The sequence below is a fragment of the Phacochoerus africanus genome, chromosome 12, assembly GCF_016906955.1.
Source record: "Phacochoerus africanus isolate WHEZ1 chromosome 12, ROS_Pafr_v1, whole genome shotgun sequence".
Taxonomy (NCBI): Eukaryota; Metazoa; Chordata; class Mammalia; order Artiodactyla; family Suidae; genus Phacochoerus; species Phacochoerus africanus.
In genome coordinates this window covers 56169859-56184930 of record NC_062555.1, presented here as the reverse complement: position 1 = coordinate 56184930, position 15072 = coordinate 56169859, and the positions used below count along the sequence as shown (strand labels likewise).

At 46.3% G+C, this 15072-nt stretch overlaps 1 protein-coding gene across 13 annotated transcripts in view; it reads left to right on the top strand.

Moving 5' to 3' along the window:
- Positions 1-15072, top strand: part of KIAA1217 (KIAA1217 ortholog) — a 460197-nt gene that overhangs the window by 293089 nt on the left and 152036 nt on the right. For all 13 annotated transcript variants that reach the window (XM_047755381.1, XM_047755384.1, XM_047755385.1 and 10 more), the window contains one exon: positions 8556-8754. In XM_047755381.1, the coding sequence (XP_047611337.1) occupies positions 8556-8754 (199 nt within the window). The remainder of the gene's footprint in view (positions 1-8555; positions 8755-15072) is intronic.

Here is a 15072-nt window from a genome sequence, read left to right as displayed (position 1 = left end):
TGGGGGCAACAGGAAAACAGTATTTTTCATCCGGCTTTTTATTTTGCATCAACTCCTTCAAGAGGAAAGCACAACACTCAATAATAATCTCAGGAACGGGTGTCTGCAAGGGGTGAGGGGCTGAGTTAACGAGATCCAGATTTGGAACTTGCTGATGGTATAACTTTCTAACTTGATGGAAGGATAAGGATGCTGAATAGAGATGAATGGCGAGCCAGGCCTTAAATAGGATTTCTCTCTTTCTGGTTTTGAAGGGAAGTCAGAGAGCAGCCAATTCAAGGTGTTATTTCAGAAGTGAGTCCATGCCATGTTCTAGGTAGGAAGGACACCAGGCAGGCAGGTGGCAGGCTGACGTCAAAAAACTCCTGGAATTGGAAGAAGCTACATCTTGTCTGTGGGTCAGTCCACTTTGACTGCTTCTCCATACACAGCCAAACCCCTTCAAGGAAAAAAAATAAAAAGAATCACATCATCTACACATTATACAGGGGTTGAGAAGTAGAAAATATCCAAGAGATCGCAGCAAATTGCTGACCTTCCAAATTGACCTGGAGTCAGATTTTAAGAGCCCTACCATGAAGTTCCTGCAGTGATGTCAGATCTCTGGATGGGAGAGTCTATCTCCTTAAAAGGTGAAGTGCATGATCACGTGCCCCCAGATTTCATTCATGGCTTTTTTTGGCTCTTTCTTTCTTACCTGTTTTTTCGTTTTGGTTTTTTTTTGGTTTTTTTTTTGTTTTTTTGGAAGTGGGAGTCCATGCAGTTCTGGATTCCTGCAAAACTTTGCATGGCGTGAATGCAGAAGTGTGTCTCTGTTCCAGTGTTTTCCCCATGAATTTACGTTGTCACTTCAGGGGCCACCTATGAGGATGAATCCTTTCACCTGGAATCTTATCGTACAAAACACATAGGAGAAGACAGGAATGGCGTGGGTATCTTCAGGTCCCTGTGGACAAGAATCTTTCTAGAAACTAGATGTTTTATGAGAAAGTCTGCCCTTCCCCTGATCCACTCTTTAAAAATATTATGCTTACCTAGTAATTCTCTGCTTTAGTATTATCCTCATTGTGGAGAAATGAAGAAGAAAGTACAATGCTCATAATACTACTGTGCAAAAGAAAGCAATGCTAATATTTGGGTGTATTGTTCCATTTCTTAAATTATGGGGGGGGGGAATTGTTAAAATACCTTGATTATGACTGTGTAGTATTCCACAGTATGGCTCCATTGTAATTTGTTAACCAGCCTCCTAAGTTGTTTCTAGACTTAATCTATTAAAGATGTAGCGTGGAGCTCCCACTGTGGTGCAATGGAATCCACGGCACCTTGGGAGCACTGGGACGTGGGTTCAATCCCCACCTGGCACAGTGGGTTAAGGATCTGGCGTTGCCACAGCTGCAGCTAAGGTTGGATCAATCTGATCCCTGGTCCAGGAACTCTATATGCCATGGGGTGGCCAAAAATGGGGGGGAAAAAAAAAAGATGGAATATGTACAGATTTGCTCCTTGACCCTCTTGTATAGGAAGTATCTCTTTTCTTACTTTATATAAATCACATTAATCTGGCTTGGCTCCAGCAATTTTTGTGCAATTTTATTCTCATCACTTGGGGTCATGAAGAAATCCTAGGGAGCATGTCTAGTCCATTAGAACCGGGTAAGATCTCTGGGTCTTCTGGGACTCAGCAAATGACTTCCTAAATATTGGTGCAGGTGGGCTTCCAGGACTATCTGCCAGACCAAGCCCAGGCACAGACCTGAAGCCATTCAGAGCACACCACACTTCCCTCCTCCCCCCGGGGGCCACTCCTTGAAAATGGGGTCCAGGTCTGCAGGATTGGAGGAACATCATCATCATTAGCATCCTCTTCCCGACCTGGAAAGTCCCTCACCCTTCTCTTCCTGCCTGAGGAGCAGCCTTCCTCCTCTCCCATTGCAGGGTTGGGCAACCCCAGACTCATCTTCCAAATACCTTTACACTCAGAGCCCAGTCTCAGGAGGGAGACTTTAGGGTGGCCTCTGTAGCATTAAGATGCCATTCGCAGCCCTCCCCCTCGGAAGATCTTAGAACACAGAGGCTTGGCAGTGTCCCCAGGAAGTTGGGGATAGGGGTAGATGTTCCATAATTTTTTGTTCGTTGTTGACAACTCTGAAGACCAGATCAATTGATAGCATCTCAGAAGATGCATCTGACACACAAATACAGAGAGTGTCTGTGCCATGTGGTGCTTCTTTAAATAATGAGGAAGCATCCTGGTCGACAGAGAAGTATCCTTGTCATGGGTTCCTCGTTATCTGCAGGAGGGAGCTTTGCATGGCGAGAGCACGTTGGCAGAGGGGTCCTGCTCAGCTTGCTCAGCTCAGTGAGGTGCCCGCCTCACCACATGGATGCCTGTGGCCGGCTATGGACAGGGAGGTGAGGGGGTAGGGCTGTGACTACTCACCCTCACGACCCTGTCCTCTTTCTGAGCTGATAATTAAGCACTACGCCCCGGGAAGGAAAATGGGGACACAAAAGACATGGTTGTACTTTGTTCAACTGCTGAATCGTCTGATTTTTACTCCAGACCAAACATCTTTCTGTTTTCACAGGTGAAAATCATGAAAAATGTCTGGGTACCCTTTTGGTGGAAAGAGGGGAAGGGGTTGAAATATTACCCTTGAAGAAACAGGGTATAAACTGAGTTTATCAAGGATAATTCATCAAAATAAATCCTAGAGAAAATGTACCCCCTTTGTCCAAGCTGGTGAAGGAAAATAGTGATTTTTCAGAGCTAAACCTCCGTCTATCCTTAGGAGGATCTCAGATACGCACAGTTGGAAGTTGGCATTAGAATGAGGTTGTGGGTGTGCAGGTGTGTCCTTCTCGTTCTAAGACCCAGAAGTTCGTGGTGACCAGTGAACCTGGCACGTGTCCATGGACAACCTCCACAAAGCACACCAATGCACACAAAACACTCAACACATCATGTGTGTTTGTATTACCAGTGGGACCTTTCAGGGCTTGCACCCAAGTTTTCTATGAGCTGCAAAAAAAAAAAAAAAAAGCTGATTTCTTCTCCTCTGTAGAAGTCTTAGCACCACCCAAAGCTTTCCTGATTGTTACAAAACTAAGTACAGTCCTCTTTTATGCTTGTGTTCCAGTTCTCTCATCAGCCTGTCACTTTCTAGAGCCTGGGATGTCCCCAGATTGGCCAACAGCATAAGAATGGTCTTGGCGCAATGCTGGCTCAAGTTTTGTTATGCTGGCCATCAGCCACCAAACTTGCAAGAAGTAGCCAAAGAGCCATGGGGAGATCAGGGCCTGGGATTCACCTGGCAATGGCAGGTGGCTGGCCTGAGGGGATGGGTTCTCAGCCGATGGGGCCTCCTGGAGGGGTTGTATGAGGATGGAAGGCGGGGTATGCCTTATGGGAGCTCTTGGATTTCGCATCTCAGACCCAAACCCAGCAGAGGCCTTAGACTTTGGAAAGAACAAGGAGCCGAGAAGGGAGCAAAGTGACCGCAGTATGGTTCCACAAAGGACTCTGTGAACAAATTTCGAAGCCTCAACCTTCCATAAGCGACAATTTGTTCATTCTTCTGAGGGCAGAGGAGCGTGCAGCAGGGATGGCAAAGAAAACTAAAGTCTGGGGATTATCCAGTGTTTATTAACTTCATGTATTTTGCTCCTTGTATCTTTCACAAGCGTGTATAACATCTAGAAAGTTCTCTTCAGTTGACGTCAGAATTTCGACTGGGAGTTTTGAGTTGAAAGCTTCACAAGCACAAGAAATGGGGTGAAAGTGTCTCAATGTCATGATTAAGTTAACTGTGCCAATTAATGGGTATTAGGATAATGAGTTCATTCCCAATTCATTTGTATGAAGCTTTATTCTATCTCTGAATTCTCTGTGGAAATGGGGAATTCATTAAAATGAAGTAAAACTTCACTTAGGCAATGCTGAGATTTCTTTTCAAAACAGAATGTGATCTGATGCAAAACGCAAGCCCTGGCTAAGCAGACATGCTGCCGACAGTTAGCATGTTACATAAGCTACATTTGCAGGTTTTATTTTCTGGACCTCAGCATTGCAAATTTGAGTTTAATAAAAGGTCTGAAAAATAGGTATGGCACAGCATCATCAATGCCTCCAGCTCTAACTTTCTTTTCTCTTTGGTTTTAATCAGCAAAAAATACATGTTCATGATGATAAAACGCATTCGTGGCAGTCTTTTAAAAATTCATGCTGTGCACCTGTGTTGCATGCACTTGAGAATATCAATGCAGAAATCTAGATCTGGTGCTAGCTAGCTGCATATTTCTAGAGCAAGTGCAAAAGGGAGAATCACTTGAAGGAAACCTCAGTAAACTCAAGTTTTCTGGGTGACATGATTGTTTCTCTTTGTGTGCTATGTATCTTAGAGTGATGAAATGGAAGGACTAACTACCAACTAGTTCAACCTCTAGTCTTACAGAAGAGAAGACAATGACTTAGTGAGATTGTATGTGGCCAAGTGTGGGTACAAACTGGTCTACAGCCAGCATCTCCAGACTCCTGGTTAAATGATTTACGACCGTCAGTTCTGAAATCCTGCGGACTTGGTCCCAACTCTTTACTTGCTAGAATTTTCGGGCAAGTTGCTTCTAGGATTTGTCTTCTTGGTATAGTCAGTATTATGAAATCGGGAGAGGGTTAAATGAGATGACCACATATCAGTCATGGTGCAGTAGGCACTGACTGTGAATTCCTTTCTCTCTCTCCCATCCCTTCATTAGGAAGACAGTCTTCCTAGAGAACCGGTCTGTGCATGTTACACATGAAGCAGAAGGAGGATCTGCATGCAGCCTGTTAGCCCAGCATCTCTTAGAATGCTGACAGAAAATCATCTTTGGACTTTCTATTGTGGCTCAGAGGGTTAAGAACCTGACTAGTGTCCATGAGGATTGGGGTTCGATCCCTGGCCTCGCTCAGGGGGTTAAGGATCCAGCATTGCCGAAAGCTGCCGTGTAGGTCACAGAAGCAGCTTGGATCTGGTGTTGCCATGGCTGTGGTGTAGGCCTCAGCTGCAGCTCCAATTTGACCCCTCGCCTGGGAATTTACATATGCTGCAGGTGCGCCCCCCCCCCAAAAAAAAAAGAAAGGAAGAAAAGACTAGAAAGGATGAATGGGGTCAGGCCTGGTTATCAGACCACCCCTTCCTGCCTGACCCCAAAGGACCTCCCATTTGGGTTTGTAGGTTTGGGGGTCACCTGATGATTTATGGACACCTCTAGAAGGTTGTGATGGAAACAAAGGGAGGCAGGCTGGTGGCATAGGTGTCCATGAAGCTCTAAGGGGAAATCCAGCCTTCCAGACCCTTGAGTCCTGCCCATGTGCTCAGAGGACATTTCCACCATCCTCTGCTTCCCAAATCTTCCCAGTAGGGGCAGATCCCCACTCAGAATCTAGAGCAGGGGCCTCAAAGGCCATGCTGCAGACGATGCATGACTGAGAAAGGGCTTCTCCCGAGCCAAAATGAGAACAAAACTCCCAACATAAAGACTGTAGAATTAAGCCAAATAGGAATTGCCTGGGTGTCCTCCCCCCCCTTTTTTCTTTACTTTCTTTCTTTCTTTTTTTTTTGGTATTAAAATATTTTTCCTTTCTCCTGGCAATAATGACAACATCAGGGGGAAATTTCAATAGAGTCAGCATTTTTGGATGCCCCTTACTTTGCAAAATAAAATCTTAGTAATCCTATATTGTACCCTCCCCTATCATTTTTAAAAGAATGTTTAATTTGTGAAACACAGAATGATGAGAACGCTTGCTCCAAGAAAGCTTCACTTTCTGCACGGTTATTAGCCACGTTTATGAACATGTGAGCCTCATGGCAGAGAACTGGTCTCTCTCAGTGATGGATTGCTTGTAAGACACAGAGTCATCTCCAACCAGTTTAAGAACAGGACCAGAATTAATGGGGAGGAATTGATGGGCCAGACCTTACAGTGCACGTATTCAGAAACTGGGACGCCCAAGGGCCAAGACAGCTGATCTTTCTCTCAGGTTCTCCCATGGGAGTCACGGCGGTCTCTCCTCTCTCTTTTCCTGCACGCACCTGCTTCATCCTTTCTCTGTACTCTCTTCTCTCTCTTCCTCTCTCCCTTTCCCATTCCCCATCCATATCAGCCACAGGTTCAAATGACTTCACATTTTTAGTTCTCCACGCACACGGACTAAAAGCTCCCCTGTCCCAGACCGCCCTTTCCAGGAAGAGAAAGTGATTGGTCCAGCCAAGATCAGGTGACGACTGATCGGTCCAATCAGCTGAGACCAAGCTGGGAGTGGGTGACCATACACCTCAGGGCTCAAACCAGTCTCCCCTGTAGAGTGAAAAGGGGGTTACTAGTAAGAATTACTCTAGGACAGCGGGATCTGCCAAGCAGAACGGTCCCAGGGATGCAACAGTCTATTATGTTCTCCCCGGATGTGGGACCTTGGGCATCATGTGTGCAGGGAGGAGTTTCTCAAAGAGGCATTGTTTGACTCAAACCCTTTCAAAGATGGCTCAGTGTCGGGTCAAATGACAAAATCATGTATTCACTGTTACTGGAGAGTATTGCAGGAATCCTCCTGCCTGGAGAAAGACCACTTGGTACTTCAACTGCTTCTGGACAGTGTACCTGTTAGCTCATGAGAGCACAGGGAAGGACTTCAGAGTGTCCCCAGGGTGAATAGCTGCTGTAGAGGCCACCAGTCATCTCACTTGCTCCTCTTGTGTGCCCCAAGTGGGCACAGACCTGAGAACATGGGTGGTGACTGGCACAGGGCAGCCCTTAGCACCTCCTCAGCCCTGCTTCTCCTCCTCTCCCGGCACATCTTTTAATGCCAGCAGTTACCCCCACCCCCACCCCAAACCCCAAACCCTGTCACAGGGACCCGCCTCTTAGCAATTCTTGTCCAACTGTTACACACATGTTATCCTTGGCCCCAAAATATACCTTAAATGCACAAGAACCACGTACAGAACTTTAGCCCCTGGAGCCTGGCCCTGTGCTGAATACCAACTCCAAGTGCCTTTTGAATTTTTTTTTTTTCCTGATATGTCAAACCCTAGGGTATCTGACACTAGTGTCAGCAATTTTCATTGTCTTTTCTCTGCCCTAAATGATGTCTCAGCCACAAGCTGGCGTCTGAGGGGAGGGGACGGTGTGAGGAGATTGCTAATATGCGGTGATAGTTTGCAGTGAGAAAGTGAATGACATGAATCGAGAGCAGGAGTTTATATTTGGAACTGAGTGGCTGTATATAGGAAGTTTAAAAAAAAAAACTTTTAGCCCTTATATCTTTATTTTTATACATACACCCACCACGATGACCCTGAACAAGACCTAGAAATTTGATTTTGATTTTCTTCAAGGATTATTACCTTTTGCAATGGAAAATGACAGCTCATCAAATGTGTCCTGTCTGCCGTAGGCTGCAAAGACGACCAGACAGCAGAGGTTGTAATTGTAGCCATGTTGCTTCAAGTAATATTATTTCTTGGTTATTTTGCTAAACTGAATGTAATTTCCTGGGGTTTTTTTTGTTTTGTTTTTTTGTTTTTTGGTTTTTTTTTTTAAGTTAAAGATGAGGGCATCTTAGCTTGATATTCTGCTGAGCATAATAACCAGATAGCCACTTCACTGAAGACCCTATGAATGTATGTAACTTGGTGAGCTGGCCAGTGGTTTAAGGTTTTTTTTTTTTGCTTTGGGTCTAATAATACTCTTAAAGACTGCCAAAGCCAGATCCCAATCTTTGTAAGAGAAGCAGACTTTATAAAAAAAATAAACCACTTTGGGGCAACCCAAATTGAAGAGACAAGTTAACTGTTGATGGGTGTCCTTCCTGGCCATGATATCAGCATGTAATCTGAGCTGAGAGTTTCCTGTGGAATGCCCAGGCCAGCCACCTCTCTAAAGCCACAACCCTCATTGAAGGGGCGCAGGAGGGTATGTGCTGACCTTATTCCTCGTTTCCTCCATGGAAGCGTCCTGAGAGGTGTAGCAAGGCGCAGGCGTCTAGATAAACCAGCAGTGCTCCTGCCAAGAGGGGTCTCCTAGTACTTTTAGCAAGAAAAGGGATTTGGAAACGGTCTTGATAGAAGAGGTTGAAGAATTGGTTCTGTTCGGTTCACTGTGGTGTGGGTGCACCATCCATGTTCGGTTATGTAAACGTGCACGATTTCATCTGTGGTGATAATAACAACCGCTAGAATTTGTCTGGCAAAAGGAACTGATGCGTCATCATTCTTTCCTGTAACGTGGCTTGTCCTCAGCTGCTTGCTTGAAATGGCATTTGCACGGTAGATGTCCAGTGATAAACATCTTAATGGAATACTCGGGGGAAAAAAAATTTTTTTTTTTCAGTAACTTTCACAACGGATGCTTTGACCCACTGGGTCTTTATTTCCGTATCTCGTCCTTCCGAGGGACTTCTCGTCGCCGTGTCATTTTTCCAGATTAGCAGACCTCGACGGCACTGAAAATATTATCAGCATAATTAATAATAGTCTGTTTTCCCACTTCCTCTCAAATACCTTTTGCAGACAAGAAGCCCCAAATTGTCTCACAGTCCTCAACCTCCCAACTTGGGCGACCCAGTTGAGCATCTGTCAGAGGCCTCCGGTGACTCTTTGGAAGCCATGTCCGAGGGAGACGCTCCAAGTCCTTTCTCCAGAGGCAGCCGGACTCGAGCAAGCCTTCCGGTGGTGAGGTCAACCAACCAGACGAAAGAAAGATCTCTGGGTAAGCTTCAGAAGGCGGTTTCTGATGCCTCTTGATGACTGCATGTGTGTAATATGTTTATACTTCTGAACACATCCCCATGCATCCACATGTTAACTTGGTCTTGATTTGTGAAAACACAAGTACTCAGAAACTGCACTGAGGGAACATCAAGCCTCGACGACCTAATTCCTAAGGCAACGGCAAGTCCACGCTGTCTCTGGGGCTGGGCACCTTCAGAGCTAGCTGGGTTCACCCCTCAAACAAGAGACTAGCAGAGCTTGCTTGTGTCCCTGGAATAGCACATAGCGAGGGACAGATCGCAGAAGGGGCCTCGTTTCTTAGGGAACCTCCTCCCCAGTTTCACAGTTGTGGACGGGTGAGGCATGAGCCCCTCTTCACTGTCTGACAGTCCGGGGAAGGACATGAATGGCCAGGAAGAAGAGATGCAATGTGGGTAACGACTGGTAATGAAAGCCAGATTCACGGGGCTCTTCTCCCCACCACCTCATAAGAGGGTGGAATGGCTTGGCAAGAATTTGGCATAGCCTTGCCTTTCAACAAGCTTCAAAGAAAAGCAGGACTCTAGCTTTCTGCCCTCGCCACTTATCATTTGCTTTTTCGTATTGAATATTCACTTTCTATCTTGCTTTGGTGGTTTTCCTGGCCCTTTAACAAACGGTATCAGCCATGAAGATTTAGACCTTTTCGCAAATCATGTTTGTGTTTCAAATGCTTAACCTGCGATCTCAAGGTTTGCAGACATGTGGGCTGGGGGAAAGGAGGGGACAGGAACAGGATCAACCTACAAAAGGCTTCAGGGTCCTGTCCCTGCAGAAGACAGCTGAATTCTGCCTCTTAAAACCAAACAAATGCCTTCCTTATAGAAGAAAAGAGAATCGAGAGGTATCCTGATTTTGTTTCCTCAGTTGCAGATGATAATCAGAGCAGACATTGTCCTGGCTGCTCTAAAAACAAAACAAAACAAAACAAAAACACAAAAAAGCAACCAAAACAAAATCCCCTATTATTTTTGCATTGTTGATTAATTTTTAACATTAAATTGTGTATGCTTCATCTCAGAGTAATAACTCAGGGTCCTTGTTTGACAAATGAGAGAAGAAAGCCTCAGAGAATCTGCTCTTGTTTTTTGAGGTCGCAGTTGATTAAAAGGCAGAAGTGGGAAGTCCCTCCAGTTCCTATTCACCCCATTTACAAATGAAGGCACAGCATTTGCAGGGGCGTGGTGCACCCTGGGAACACACAGGGCCTGGGCAGTGTCCAGGTGACACAAGCTGGGGCTTTCCATCTGGATTACAGAGCTTTGTGTTCTTTTAACCCTCCTCATGCTTGAGGCAAGAGCACAGGAGGCAGCCAAGGAATGGAATTTCTCCTTTGTGCTTGGTAGGAAATGAATGAGGTTCAGGTCTGTGTAAAGATAGCCTGTGCTTTGCAAAATAGAATGAAGATAAGAATAAATGCCTAAGCGCCTTCCCCCATACCTGGGGAACAGCGAGCCTGCTGAATAATGGACCCTTTGTCTTGCAGGCAGGAATTTCCCTCCATAGCCAAGTGCCCTTGGCAAGGCAGGTAGATACCGAAGCTTCCGGAAGAAGCCTGCAGGCCCAGGGCCTGCAGGAGCTGATGGCAGCCTTGCCCTAGGAATTGCTGAGGGTGGCTAGTGTTTTCTCATGGGGTGGCTGTGCTTCTGCAAAACGCTTAGTTTTACTCTGAGCACACCTTGCTGTGAAGTTCTGGGGAGTCACAGCAAATGAAGAAAATGCATAGGATGTGTTTGTTCTTCCAGCTCCAGGAGGAACTTTTTGGCCAGTGATTTCTACAACTCCTGCATAGAAACAAAGGAACACACGGAGAGGAGAGGAATGAAAAGTTTGCCCCAGCGAGGGGAGCTTAGTGCCAGAAAATGAGGCTGGCACTGGGCCAGCAGCTTGGCGCTGCCCTTGACCGCTCTCTGTGGCTGGTTTGGGAATGTCCTCCCGGCCGCACCTGGCCTTCGTGCTGTAATTCACCAAGCCTTCCTATCACAAGCCTTGATAGGAAGTAAACAGGAAACTGTGAGTCAGGGAGCGTCTAAACACAGTCCCCCTGCCAGGCTAGCCTTGTGTTCGGGGAAAATCCCCGTGTGCCTGGCTTTACTGAACCACAACACCGGCTCCTGGGGAAGAGCAGGCTCCCCAGAAAGCCCGGGACGGGGAGAGCGGATGTATCCCAGCAGCTCGGTGGTGAAGCCCTGCTAGGAGTGGCCTCACAGGCTGCAGATGGAAACCGAGCTGTGACTTCCTGCAGATCCATTCTTGGCACCATCTGGGAGCCCTGGGTTTCTTTTGGGATCTATACAATGTCATTTTACCTTAATCCACAAAATGTTAAGATCTCCCCCTAAGTCCTGTTTTGTTTTGTTTTGTTTTTTAAGTTATTATTATTATTATTTTTCTTTTTAGGGCCACACCCATGGCATATGGAGGTTCCTAGGCTAGGAGTCCAATCAGAGCTGTACCTGCCAGCCTACACCACAGCCATGCCAGATCTGTGCCACTTCTGCGACCTACATTTGCCACAGCTCACCGCAAGGCTGATCCTTAATCCACTGAGCGAGGCCGGGGATCCAACCCGCATCCTCATGGATTCTAGTCAGTTTGTTAACCGCTGAGCCACCAGAGGAATTCCTCCCCCTATGTCCTGTTGCTCTTGTGTTTATTTTAAATTGTCATAGTTGGGGAGTTCCCTGGTGACTTAGCAGGTTAAGGATATGGTGTCATCGTTGCCATGGCACGAGTTTGATCTCTTGCTGGGGAAGTTCTGCATGCTGCAAGCCCTCCCCTCCTCCCCTCTCCCACCCCCCAAAAAGCCATAGTTGGTTCATCATGGATTATTGCATGAGTTTTGATTTTTTTTTAAATATCTCATAAAAATATTATTTATCTTGATTACTGAGTTGAGGGGGTGCCCAGCAGCTACCCCAGTAGCTGCCCTGTTTGTCACCCCAGGAGCCCAGGAACACTGGGGTGACCTCCAGCTACACAGCCCAGAAGGGGTGGAGTCGGAAAGGCCCGGCTCCCTGGCTTTGCTTTTGCACATGCGCAGTGTGTCACTGGAGCCCTTTCCAGGCGCGGATCTGGACCAGGGCTCAAACCACTCCTGCTCCCTGGAGGAGATGCATCCTTGCTCTCACTTCAGACAGCCTGTGCCTGGAGATAAACCTGGGAGCTTAATCATTTTTCCGCTTGAATAATCCCTCCTTTGGCGTATTTAGGGGATGGGAGGAGCGCTGGGAGGCTGTGCTTGGTGAATGCGCTGAGGCTTTTAGGAGGCATTCAAGAGAGAGAGGGATAGTCCTAAGCTGCTGTTTAGGACAAAGAAGTTAGACATCGCTGGCATCTGTAAAATATTCTCTCTTCCACGCTGTCCTGCGTGCAAGATGTGAGCGGCTTATCCTGGGACTTCAGGCAGGGCCAAATGACAGCAAAATCCAGCGATCTTTTCTGATGTTGAAGGCTGCCACCTTGCCAGTGTTGGAGATTTACAAAGCAGGAAGGTAAAGAAAGAAATTGGCTCAGTGGTCCTGATTTATAACGTGACGAGGTTCCAAAGATCTATCGCCTCTAAATCTTTACTTGTATGGAGATGGTGGGTTCCCTGCCCGCTCCACCCATCCGGAGCCAAATGAAACTCTTCTTAGTGGAATTTATGCCATTTCATAAATTCTCTCTCTCTTCAGTGAAAACAGTCACTTAGGAGAAGGGAAGTGGACAAAAGAAAGTAACAACCGCCTTGCAGTAGAGTTGGGTTTTAGGAATAATTTCCATGAAAAATTGTCCTGCTGATATTAGGTCTTGGGTCTTAATGAGGGAGTCATTTCCTTTTAATCATTGCTGTCTTATAAACGTCTGTCTGGAATGTGACCACGGGCAGGGGCTGGTGTCTGGCTGCTCCGCAGTCGGCCCAGGGGGAAAGGGTGGCCACAAGATGTTCCCACCCTTGTGTGCCCTCAGGAATTTGAAAATAAAACTCATGTGAAAACAAGAACAGCAACTGCCTTCTCGCTGCAGCCAGATGCCTTGGTTGATCGTATTCTGAATGGCTCACTTTGGAAAGGACACCTCCTTTACCAGCCCTGCTGCCAGAGGAGCTGCCATCTCTGTAACAAATTACCTCTTAAACACTCAGACTCAACAAGCAAGCATGATTTTTAAAGATTCGGGAGGATTTTAGACTAATTGAGAGAGAACTTGCCCACCTCGTGACATGTTGCATATCTTTGCGGCGGCTCTTTTACTTCAAGGTGGTAAAAGGAATGGTGACCATTTCCCAGTGGGGGGATTGCAGGTACAGAACGTTCACCGTTGCCAGAATCACCCTCCGGTGCAGAGGAGTGGGGAGGAGGTTAGAGAGAAAGATGGAGGAAATGGACATCTAGAAAGCAGAAAACCGGAGTTCCCACCATGGCACCTCGGGATTGGTGGTGTCTTGGGAGCGCTGGGACGTAGGTTCGATCACTCACGCTGGGTTAAGGATCTGGAATTGTGGCAGCTGTGGCTGAGGTTGCAACTGCAGCTTGGATCTGATCCCTGGCTGGGGAACTCCATGTGCCCCCGGGCTGCCAAAAAAGAATGACAAATGAAGCAGAAAACCGAGAAAGTTCATGGACAGAGACTTTGAGCTTCGGATTAGATTGTTGGAGCAAGAAGAACTATCCCTTGGATTGTTAAAAAAAAAGAAGTGAACTTCAGACAAATGGAAAGATGTATATGGCTCTGTAGAGTAAGTGATGCACTTACAGAATTTGTTCTCCTAAGTGCCAGTACTGATTGAAATGTTATATTATAAAAACTAAAATTTGCTGGAAGAGAGTTTGATTGCAGGTCAGTAGCTTCGGAGCACATTCCCCACCTTTTTAAGGTGCAATCGAAGGAAAGGCCAGAGAATTGTCTGTAGCTTGGGAACTCAGCGGACAGAGGTCAGAAGCTATGAGGACTGGCCAACATGGTCCACTCGGGTCTCCCTTTTATGTGCCTCCTTTTACATTAGAGGCTGGGAAGCAGGCTCCTTCTGGAATATCAGATGCACTGGGTTCCACAAGTAGGGGCCAAAGCATTTGTGGAGGCTCTGGGTTTTCTTCAACATCATTTGCTTGAAAGGGTTGAAAGTCAGGTGCAAGGCATCCATTTTCCCACTACTTAGGGCACGGGTGTGGTCTAGCTTTCCAACAGGACCAGCAGCTTCCTGACATCCAAAGTGGAGTCACAGTGGTCCAGGGTGGCCAGAAGCTTCACCCTTGTCAAACAAGCTCTGTAGTGTCCCACTTCTATAGTAAATATTCAGTCCAATGCTTCGACAAGCCATTTAATAAATCTTTTTTTTTTTTTTTTGGCCACATTCGTGGCATGTGGATGTTCCCAGGCCAGGGACCCAACCCTTACCACAGCAGTGACCCAGCCACCACAGTGACAATGCTGGATCCTTAACCCACTGTGCCACCAGGGAACTCCTGTGTTTTGCTTAAAGCAGCCAGAAGCGGTTCAATTCTCTGCAAGTGAACCCTGACTGATAGAAGGGGTCTGATTTGCTGTATTTGTAGAAACTGTAGTGCCGCCTCTTCGGTGCATTTCAGAAAATATGACAAGTAGTGGTAGGTACAGACTGATGACTTTTAGAGACGTGGCAGTGAACCGGAGAATGAACTGGAGGTGTGGTTTTCCAGCTATGTTCCTCAGAACCCTGGAGTTTTGTGGAGTTTTCTCTTCTGTAAATATTGCAGTTTCATATAAGATTTCATTTGGCAAATGAGCTACGCCAGACTGCTCACACACAGTAAAAAAAAACAGGAAGCAGACCAAGGGGCATTGGAAAACAAAGAAAAAGAGAAGTTATGAAGAAATATCCTCTCTACAACAGGAGTCCTCCAGTGCCAATATTTGGCTCTATCGGGTGAATCGAAAAGATCGCTTCTCAGTTTGTTTGCACTTGATGTAACACATGTCCTGAAAGTTAAGTTTGTTTGTTTTTAAGTGAATCCGTCTTGGATTTGGGACTGGGAAGTAGCCCCTGAAAGGAATACTTCAAGAAATCCCCTGATACCGCAGAACTGCTTTCTGTGATACAAGTAACCATCCGAAATTTTCCTAAAGTTTCCAAATGTTGCGGATGTTCGTATGTGAGGTTTTCTAAAAGAAGGGAGTGCTCATCCAAGTTGGCTCTCCAATCACCCATCAGAAAGAATGTTCTTGTAAAAGATTGTGTGGACTCAGGATTTGTTTGTACTTCGTTTAAAAAATAAAGTTAGTCAGATGTCTTTTGCAATCCCTTGCTATTAACATT